The sequence below is a fragment of the Meriones unguiculatus genome, chromosome 17 (genome assembly GCF_030254825.1).
Source record: "Meriones unguiculatus strain TT.TT164.6M chromosome 17, Bangor_MerUng_6.1, whole genome shotgun sequence".
Classification (NCBI taxonomy): domain Eukaryota; kingdom Metazoa; phylum Chordata; class Mammalia; order Rodentia; family Muridae; genus Meriones; species Meriones unguiculatus.
This window is the reverse complement of record NC_083364.1, coordinates 97593640-97604312: the sequence shown is the minus strand read 5'-3', so window position 1 is coordinate 97604312 and position 10673 is coordinate 97593640. Positions and strand designations below refer to the sequence as shown.

The following is a 10673-nucleotide window of genomic DNA, read 5'->3' as shown; positions in this document are numbered from 1 at the left end:
CCTACGTGGTCAAGGATGCCCTGTAATCTCTGATGTTGTGCATCTACCTCCTGGGTGCTGGGATTCTAGGCATGCACCACCACACACGGTCTCATGAGATGCTGCTGGTCCAGCCCAAGCAGGGGCTTTGCACGTTCCGCACTCTTGATGACTGATGTTGCCCCCAGATTCCCACTGATCTTTTTCTTTCATTTTTGAGATTCTATAGTTGCGCTGTTTTTACCTTCCCTTTCCTCCCTCCAAACACTCCCATGTAACCTACCTTGCTCCTTTTCAAATCCACGGACTCTTTTTTCATTGTTGCATGCATACATGATTATACACGTGTTCCTAAACTTAATCTGCTCCGTCTGCATACTGTTCCTTGAGTGCATGCTTTCATGCTGAGAATCCGGGATTGGACCACCACCTGGGGTGCTCTTCCCTGGGGAGGATTATTTCTCTGACTCTCAGCATCCCTCAGGTGCCTGGAGTCCTCTGCACAGCTGAATGCTTGTGGGCCTTCCCAGTCCACTCTGGCATGCTATGGAGACCGTGAGTGTATATGGCTCTGTGCACACCCATGGAAAGCAGAGAAGGTGTCGGGCGGCTGGCTCCCTTTGAACCCCTTTATGGTGGGGTCTCTATCCAGGGCACGTGGGTGTTTGGGGTGGGCTGGAAGCTTGGAACATGCAGTGATCCACCCTGGATTCTTTGGAGCTGGGAGGTTTGGCTTGTCCTGTGGGTGCTGGCAGGGATGTGGACCTCAGAGGGTCCTCATGATTACACAGCAAGAATTCTGAGCTACAGAGCTCTCTCTCTAGCCCTGGGGAAATGAAGAAGTGTGTGGGTGGAGCACAGTCAGGACAACTTTTAGGAGCTGGTGTTCTCTTCACCTTTCCAAGGTCCCGAGGTGTGCTCAGCGTGTCAGACTTACCCACTTAGCCAGCTCACCGACCTCTTAGGGAAAGTCTTTTTTGAGGCAGGGTGTCTCTGTGTAACCTTGGCTGTCCTGGACTTGCTATGTAGACCAGGCTGGCCTTGAACTCACAGCAATGGAAATTCATAAACTCGCTAGTCCTCAGCTTCTGAGTCCTTACATGTGTATAACTGACATGCTTGTACTTTGTTTTCCAAAGTACATAAGCTGCTCTTCAGACCTGTTTCCCTGTGTGGTAAAGGGAAAAGCCTGACTCAGTCCAGGGTGGTGCTGCTCACCTGTTTGCTACCTGCCTGCCACTGACTGCGCTGCCTGCCCTCGGGGTGTTCTCTGGCCCCTTGCTTTTTTCTGCCTTCTCTGTGGAGTTGGTGTACTGGCACACCTGAAGCAGCTGTTTGGGCCCAGTGTGTCCATGTGGGAATGGGATGGGATCCAAGACACATCTCAGGGTGGAGACATTCTCTCTCCACAGTACCTGCTGCTGAGGTTTATCTTGCTAGCTAAGCATCTTTCGAGAATTCAGTTCATGTGATCTGTTTGGGTAACTCCAGTGTGGTTTGTGGTCACTTGTGTTAAACACACACTTCCAGTCTGGTTTGGAGATTTCTGTCCAGCTACCCCTGCATCACCGGATAACAGCGTGTTCCTTTTTTCTTCTTCCTGGCAGGCGTGATATGAATCATCAGGTCTCCCGTCTGAGCAGGATGGGGATATTCTTTGTTAGAAAATTGTGTGTGTGATATGACTTAGTAGATGAAATTGCTTGCTGCCACTTAGCCTGATGGTGATATGGTGTGAGGAGGAAGGGGAGAGCCAACTGCCAATTGTTTTTATGACACTAAACTGTAACCCAGGGCTGTTTTACCCTTCCTTTCTTGGCTGGAACCAACCCCAGGGCCTTGTGTGTAAGTTAGTGCTCTGTCACTGAGCTACGTCACAGCTTCATCTCTCAAGTCCTCAACTCTGATCTCACCGAAGGGCTAACATGCTTCCAGACAATCAGCAGCATCTAAGAAGCCTCTTGTGAACTACACTCTACTTCATGATACTGTTACACAACGAAAAGGTCAGAGGGTGTCGGACCCCTGGGCCTGGAGTGAACTACTGTGAGGGTGCTGGAAAACAAACTGAGCATCTCCCAGTTTTATCTTTTCCAACTGAACTACGGCAGGGTGCCTCACCATCTCTAGGTTTCCATGGTGCTAACCTAAGCCTGTCACTTCACCCTTCTGGCCACAGGTCCAGTGTGCCCTTTACTGACTCTCACGCTTACGAGATTATATTTCTCTGCACCTTGTTCTCAACTTGCAACGTCTCCTTGACTGGAGCCTTGTAGTAGAGACCTCCTGGTTCTGCTCACCAGTCATCCCGAGTACTTGGAGGGGGGGCTGTCCTTGAACTTCTGAACCTCCCGCCTCTGCTCATTTCCTGTGGTGTCCAGGATGGCACTCAGGCAAGCCACCAATGTGCGACACCTTACCCAAATTTGAGTTCTTTGGCCTTCTCCTTCACATGCACGAAGTCCCCGGAAGGAACGTTCCGGACCTTTCCCTCAGGCGGGCTGCTTTTTATACTAGTGCCCGAAATCTTACCTTCGTAGTTCACACTTCCCTAGAGGACAGCAAACTGTTCTGACAGAAACACTGAGGTTTTTGCATCTATTACTTGATGCTGAGTGAGCGCTACTCTACACAGCTCATCTATGCATTTATATGCACTTTCAAGTACTCCATGTGACTGAGGAAAGTCAACTCTGATGCAAGAAAATGCACCTTAGCTCCTAAAATCCTCACTCCATGGAAGTAGGTGCGCTGTCGGCACAACTTACGGACAAAGCCAACTGACTTAGCTCAGACCTTACACCTGCTAAGAGCTGCGGCCAGGCCAAGGTCCAGGTGTGACTGGGACAGCAGAGGCTGCCTCGTGGGTGGCATGAGAATGGCCGATTCCTCCCAATGACCTTGCTGGGTCAGCAGGTCAGGGCGGGAAGGAAAGAATGCAGACCCACCCCAGTACCAAGCCACAGCCTCCTCACAGATGCAAACAGCACCCTAGGACCAGCCCGTAGAAGTAGAATCTCCGCACACCGGCGACCCCTCCGCTGCGGGAGAGCGTCCTTCCTCTGCTGTGCCGGAAAGAACGTTCCGGCCGGTTGACGGCAGGCTTCGTTTGCTTTCTGCCTCTACGTGACCTGACCCATCCAACGTTGGCCACGTTGAGTTCCGTTCCACACTCTGCGTCAGAGCTGGTCTGCGCACGCTGGCCGTGCTGCAGCGGATCCGGCTAGGCCGGGGGCCCGGCGCGCCCTCCAGCGTCACGATGGACACATGCGGCGCCGCCGACCCGTCACCCGCACAGATCATCTTTAACGCTCCGAGGCCGGCGAGGGGACGGGCCCCGCCGCGAACGGGGCGACGCGGGACCTGCGCTCCGCGGCCCCGACCCTGCCCAGCCTCCGGAGCGCAGGCGACCGCGCTCCCTCCCGGCCCCGCCCTCCCGCCGGCCCCGCCCCTCCCGCCGGCTCCGCCCCCCGCCCCCCGCGCTGCCGCACAAAGCCGGCGCCGCCTCACCGCGCGCAGGGATCCTGGCCCCGCGCGCCAGCCCGCCCGCCCGCCGCCGCCCGGACGCACGCGGCGCTCGCCCCCGCCGCGCACGACGCCGCCGCTCGCCCCGCCTCCCGAGCGACGGCGCCACCCCCGCGCCGCGCCACGCCGCCCGCTCCCCGCCTAGGGACTACTTCGCTCCCTCCCCCCGGCCCGCGCGACTTCCTGCCGCGGACGCGTCGGCGCGCACGGCATGGCGGCGGCGCGCGCCTGAGGAGCTGGGGGGGGGGACGCCGGCCTGGTCAGGCCTCGGCGCGGCCTACACGCTCGCCCGCCCGCCCGCTCGCCCCCGCCCCGCGCCCCGCCATGGCGGAGCCTTCGCCGGCCCGACGTCCGGTGCCGCTCATCGAGTCGGGTAAGACGCGGCCGCGCGTCCCCCCCGCCGGGCGCCGCGCGGCCGCCGCTGACCATCCTCGTCTTCTCCCCGCAGAGCTGTACTTCCTCATCGCCCGCTACCTCTCGGCCGGCCCGTGTCGCCGAGCGGCGCAGGTGAGCGGGCGGCGGCGGGGGCGTTGGGGAGGGCGGGCGGCGGCGGGGGAGGGCGGCGGCGGGCTCTGACCGCGCGTCTCTGCCGCAGGTGCTGGTGCAGGAGCTGGAGCAGTACCAGGTCGGTGCGCCGCCCCCGCGTCCCCGTCCCCGCGTCCCCGTCCCGCCCGGCCTCGGGCCGCGGTGGTCACCCGGACGCCCTTCGTGTCTCTTTCCAGCTGTTGCCGAAGAGGTTGGACTGGGAGGGCAACGAGCACAGCAGGAGCTACGAGGAATTGGTGAGCAGCGCCCCGCGTCCCCGCGCGCCCGCGTCCCCGCCGGTCCGAGCTCCCGGCCGGGCGCCGCGGGGCCCCGACTCCCCGGACGGCGGGCCGGTGCCCCCGATGGCTCGCGGTGGGGATCGGGGCCGGGTTGGGCAGGAAACGGTCCGGGGGGCGGCGCGGGGCGCAGCCGGGGGCGCCCCTGGCTCGCGGCCCGCCGCTCCCCGGGGCCAGCCACTCAGAGGGGCTCTCTCTGTGTCCTCCGAGCCCACTTGTGTCTCAGGCTCTCATTGGTCCCCCCTCTTCTGCCCCGCCCAGACCTCCGCGGACCACTTGTTCCCCAGGAATAGAGTCCCGAGTGTCTGGGGGTGCAGAACCTGCCCCTTGCTGTTCCCCTCCCTGTCCTCAGTAGCTGACACACGGAGCTGTGCTTCTTGAATACCGTGCCTTTGCTCCCCCAGCCCTGCTCTGGTTATTGACTGCCCTAGGAAGTTGGCTCACACTTGATCTTTCTTCGTGCAGCACTTCAGGCTTTAACTTGCCATCCATCCAGTATACGTATCTCTGGCTGGCCTTGAGCTCACAGGCCCTGCTCCTGAGAGCTTTCCCTTCTCCAGTGGAAAACGTGGGCTGTGTTTACTTATCGTCATACTCCACTTGCTTGGACACTGTTCCGTGTAATTCAGTCACCCAGTAAAGGGAAGATCTGGGACTTGCCCACCCTGAGCGTGTTGGTTGCACGGTAGTTAGAAATCCGCCTCTGTGAGGACTTCTGCGTAGGCTTGACTTTGGCTTGCATGCAATCCTGCTTCATTCCGCTTCAGTGCTGGGCTGGCATTACAGGACAGGTACATCATGCTGCCTTCACCTGCGTCCAAGATCTGCAAGTCGTAGTCACTAGAGCAGCGATCAGAAAGTCAGCCAGGGCATGTGTTCTGTATGTGACTAGTTTGCATTTTCAGGGTTAGGGATTTTAATAGAGCGCTGGGTAGTGCTGGGCTAGTGCTCTGCAGCAGTGGTTCTTAACCTGAGGATCGCGATCCACACATCAGGTATTTACAGTTAAGTAGGAATGAAAATAATTTTATGGTTGGGGGTCCAAGCAGCATGAGCTTTGTTAAAGCCTTTCAGCATCCGGCCATTGAGAACTGCTGTAAAGCCTCCACGACTCTTCAGCCAGGTGGTGGCCATGAGAGGTGGAGTTGCCATTTTGTTGCTTAGTTTGCCTTTTTAGGAGGACTTTTTTTTAAAGATTTATTTATTATTTATACAGTGTTTCACCATACACACCAGAACAGGGCACCAGATCTCACTATAGATGGTTGTGAGCCACCGTGTGGTTGCTGGGAATTGAACTGAGCCATCTCTCCAGCCCCCTTAGGATGTTTTTTTTAAAAGCAAATGCTTCAGGCTGTTGAGATGGCCTGTCACCTAAAAGGGTTTCTACCAATGCTAACGACGTGAATTCGGTCCTGGGGACCCATGTGGAGGAGGGTAAGCATGAGTGGGACGCTGCCGTCCACCCTCCAGAGCGCTGGCGTGTGTGCACACATGTACACACTTGGCGTGCAGTCTTTTTCTTTTTGGCTTTTGAAGACAGGGTTTCTCTCTGGAGCCCTGGCTGCTGTGCGCTCACTTTGTAGACCAGGCTGGCCTCAAACTCACAGCCTCTGTCTCCTGAGCATTGGCACTAAGGGCCTGCGCCACCATGTTCTGCCGAGTTTGTTTTCTTGGGTTTGATATTTTAGGGTGTGTGGGCATGTGCATGTTGGAGTGTCTCCTGGTACTGTGCTCACAGGCGGGTTTACCACACACCTTTCCCAGCAGACAAGGGCGCCGACAGCCTAGCCAGGCAGGGATGTATGCTAGCCACACCCCTTTCTACCAACCTCTGAGTGTTCCTTTTGAAAGTCTAGGCAACATTTAAGTAATTTGTCTCCTAGTCTGACTTGTGTTGGTATAATTCAGCCTTTGAAAGAAGAAAAAGCTGTTGACACTGCTGTCCTCCTGCGGAGCAGGGATGTCACACTGCAGGCATGGTGATGGAGCAGCTCATGCCACTTGTCACCACTGGCTGTTGACTCCTCGGGGAGCATTTTTCTTACCCTCTTTCTTTCCTGGAGGTTGAGATCAGGGTGCAGGTTATCAGAGCCGGAGCTGTGGGAGGTGAGACTCAGGCAAGTGCTTTGACCCTTTCAGCCATCTTGCTGGCCCTAGTATGTTACTGTTATGGGATGTCTGCAGCTTCTATTCCAAATACTTTTTTTTTGGTAGATTTGTGCTATTCCTAGCATTCACAAGATGAGACCTGTCCTCTATATATTAAAACAGACTGTAACTTACCAGTTTGCTATGTTTATGTTAGTTTCTGTTTGAGGCATTCCATTTTTATGACTGTCAGCGAAAATTTCCAACAGACAAGTAGATTGCTGACCCAGTCACCCAGTGATTAATCAGAATGCTGTGTCGGTTAATAAAGGACCATTTCTTTTTGAGGGGTTCAGCCCAGCCAAAATGGAACTCGGTGAGTGCCTGCTTCATAGATTCTATGTGGATATTGTCTTCTGGTTCTCCAGCTGCCTTTATAAATATTTCTGCATGTTGGGTGCCTTAAGGCAGGGTCTCATGTAGCCCAGGTTATTTGGCCTTGAAGTACGTAGTTGAGGATGACCACCACCAAGCTTCTGATCTTCTTGCCCTCCAACTCAGAAAGTGTTAAGTTTATAAGTGTGTAATATAGTGCTTGGCTTGAGTATGATTTTTTTTAAAAAGAAGATTTGTTTATTGTGTCTACAATGTTTTGTCTGCATGTACACCTGCATACCAGAAGAGAGCACCAGATCTCAGTATAGATGGTTGTGAGCCACTGTATGGTTGCTGGGAATTGAACTCAGGACCTCTGGAAGAACAGCCAGTACTCTAAACCTCTGAGCCATCTCTCCAGCCTTGGCTGTCCTGGACTCCCTTTGTAGACTAGGCTGGCAAACTCACAGAGACCCTCCTGCCTCTGCCTCCAGAGTGCTGGGATTATAGGCATGTTCCACTGCGCCTGGTGCTTTTTTAGATGTTAAGTATAAGACACATTAGGATTTCTTGTCTTCCGTTGAATTGATCTAATGTTTTAAAATTAGGAAATGACCTGAGAATTTTCATGTGTATGAGTGCTTTGCCTACATGTGTGTGTGTTACATGTGTGCCTGTTAACCCACAAGGTCAGAAGGGGACATGATATTTCCTGGAACTGGAGTAACAGATGGTTGTGAGCCACCATGTAGGTTCCAGGAACTGAACGCAGGTCCTCTGTAAGAGCAGCCAGTGCCCTCAACCTTTGACCCCCACATGATGACACTGTAGTAGTTGAGTCTGTTTCTGTTGGACCCCTGGGCCCTGTGCTTGCTAAGACAGGTGCTCTCCCATGAGCCACAGTGGGGAGCTCCGGCTCACTGTTCTGGGTCCTAACCATGGCTATATGAGTAGGATTGTTTTACCAATTCTTGAGCTGTTGGTGCATATTCTGAAACACAGCTTTTTTTTTTCTAAGGAAATAAGAGTTCATTTGCAGCCAAATAAGTGTGGCCATGGCCTGGGAATAGAGATTTAGGTTACCCTAAATCCCAAATATGGCAGCAGTTGCATGAAATTTGTATAGCAACAGAATAAAGTCATAATCCAGGCAGTTTTCTGACACATGGATAGAAGCATCAGGTAGGTGGTTAAAGCAAAATGGGGGAGTCTGTGCCATAGCTCCAGATGTTAGCTGATGGTACTCTAGAGTGCTGTGTTCTTGCCTAAGTAGTGGTGGATGTCTTAAATCATAGCACTTGGGAAGCAGAGGCAGGCACATCTCTTGAGTTGGAGGCCAGCCTGGTCCAGGACAGCCAAGGCTGTACAGAGACCCTGTCTTGACAAACCAAAAAAGCCCAACCAACCAAAAGACCCCAAGAAACAAACAAAAAATACAAAAAGGTGGGGTCTGTTGATCCAGAAAGGGTTTTACCTAATTGCAGTGAAGACGTTAGCTGAACACAGGTGGAGCCTGGCACTACGTTTTTCTCTAGTTTGAGTTCTTATACCCTTCGAACACCCCAATACCAGGTAGTAGAGACAGGAGGTTAGTGGGGAGAGGGGACACTTGAGATCTTTTTAAAGTTTTCCTGCTGATTATGTTGTCAGGTTCCTTGGGGCAAGTCCAGTCTTTGTAGTCAGGATATCTCCAACTTCTCAACTGCAACAGCAGCAGCTGCCTCCTCTGGATCACCCCTCTCCTCTCTGGGCTCTGAAGAGTTTCCAGAGTTCCAAACGCCCAAATGGAAACTACCTGCAGCTGGCAAAAATTACACCAGAGCTGCCAGAGTTCGAGGACAGTCATAGTTAGCAAAGCTGTGGACAATTCAAAGCAGTCCCATACCTCACGGCTGGGATTAAAACAAAAACGTACTTGCATAACTTTTTGGGTTTCTCTGTGTAGCCTTGGCTGTCTTGTAACTCTGTATACCAGGCTGACCTCGAACTTGAGAGATTTGTCTGCCTCTTCCTCGATGAGTGCTGGAATTACAGGGGTGTGCCACTGCACCCACCATAACTGGGCTTTTAAAGAAACCCACACCCTCACCACAGGTGGGCGCTAATACATGGCTAGTTAGGGCCCAAAGGCGCACCGTAATCTTTCTGGGGTCTGTAGCATTCCAGCTTTTCACAGCCATTCTGTCAGCTTTCTACTATGTTGAGCATAGTGTGGCCATGTCTGGGCACTGCAGTCTGCGCTGACTTTGGTGTTTAAAAGGGACAGGTGGTCCAGTGGTACTTTCACTGCTTCCTCACAGGCTGTGACTTGTGGCTGGGCCTTTGTAGCTTGGCATTGTTGGATTTAGTTCACTGCTGCCTTCGTATGCTTTGAGGATAACATCAAGACTTCCTTCCCAAGAGTTTAGGATTTGGGTATTTGTGAATTTCCTAGTGTAGTTGTAAAATGTTCTGCATACCTCTGTGCCTGATGCATTCATTCATTCATTTATTTGGAGATGATCTCACTGTGAAGCTTTACCTGTCCTGGAACTTACTGTGCAGACCCAGCAGGCCTTGAATCTGTCTTTCTCTGCCTCCCATGTGCTAGGATTAAAGGTTTGTGCCACCACGCCTGGCCCATATGCATTTAAATACTATTTTATTTTTAGTTTTTTGGTTTTTGAGACAGTTTCACTGGGAAGTCCTGGCTGTCCTGAAACTTGCTCTGTAGACCAGGCTGGCCTCTGCCTCCTGAGTTGCTGGGGTTAAAAGTGTGTGCCACCACTGCCTGGCAAACACTGTGTGTGTGTGTGTGTGTGTGTGTGTGTGTGTGTGTGCGTGTGCGTGTGCGTGTGCGTGTGCGTGTGTGTGTGTGTGTGTGCGTGTGTGTGTGCGTGTGCGCGTGCGTGCGTGCGTGCGTGCGTGCGTGCGTGCGTGCATGTATAGTCTGCATGTGCTTACGGTTGAATGTGCAAGTTAGAGGACAACTTGTGAGTGTCGGTAGCCGCACTGAGTGGGATCCAGGGATTGAACTCAGGGTGTGTCAGGGTTGGAAGTCAGGGCTCTTAGCCTGCTGAGGCTCAAGACAGGGTTTCTCTGTGTATAACCCTGGCTGTCCTGGACGCCCTTTGTCGTCTAGCTCAGAGATCAGCCTGTCCCTGCCTCCCCGCTGCTGGGATCACAGGCGCATCACCACCACAGCCGGCCCAGTTTATTTTCTTTAAAGAAAATGTGTGTTAATAACGTGCCCACAGAAGCCAGATGGTACTGGCATCACAAATGGTTGTGAGCCACTGTGTGGGTGCTTGGAACCAAACTGGGGTCCTCTGTAAGAGCTCCAAGTGGCTCTTAACTAGTGAGTCAAAAGTTAAATTTGTTCATTTATTGCGTGCGTGCGTGCGCATTTCCTGGCACATGGCCTTTCACCATGTGAGGCCAGGGGATTGAATTTGAGTTGTCAGGCATGACAGCAGTATCTCTACCTGCTGAGTTATCTTACTGGTTCCAAATTTATATTTTCTTTTTTCCTGCTAGGGTGGGGCTTGAGACAAGGTCTCACTGTGTAGCTCTGACTGAGCCCTTGATGTATATACTGGGCTGCCTTTGAACTCACAGATCTGTCTGCCTTTTCCTCCTGAGTGCCTGCATCACTACACTCAGCATAGTTTATTTTTTCTTAAACTACAGCAAGTTGGAACACATTGATTTCGTATGAAGATAGTCCTTTTTTAAAGATTTATTTCGTGTATACATATGTGTACACATATACATACATGAGAACCCTATCTGCACTGCACACCGGAAGAGGGCATCAGATCCCAGTACAGATGGTTGCGAGCCACCATGTGACTGCTGGGAATGGAACTCAGGACCTCTGAGCCATCTCATTTTCAATCTTCG

At 53.1% G+C, this 10673-nt stretch overlaps 1 protein-coding gene across 2 annotated transcripts in view; it reads left to right on the top strand.

Annotated features, from left to right (window-relative positions):
• The first annotated feature begins 3558 nt into the window (after nucleotides 1-3558).
• Nucleotides 3559-10673, top strand: part of Brwd1 (bromodomain and WD repeat domain containing 1) — an 87733-nt gene continuing 80618 nt past the window's right edge. The window contains exons 1-4 of one of the 2 annotated variants that reach the window (XM_060370813.1): nucleotides 3559-3877; nucleotides 3953-4011; nucleotides 4100-4129; nucleotides 4227-4286. In XM_060370813.1, the coding sequence (XP_060226796.1) occupies nucleotides 3829-3877; nucleotides 3953-4011; nucleotides 4100-4129; nucleotides 4227-4286 (198 nt within the window). In that variant the 5' untranslated portion in view covers nucleotides 3559-3828. The remainder of the gene's footprint in view (nucleotides 3878-3952; nucleotides 4012-4099; nucleotides 4130-4226; nucleotides 4287-10673) is intronic. The other variant, XM_021662189.2, reaches the window with a different exon arrangement.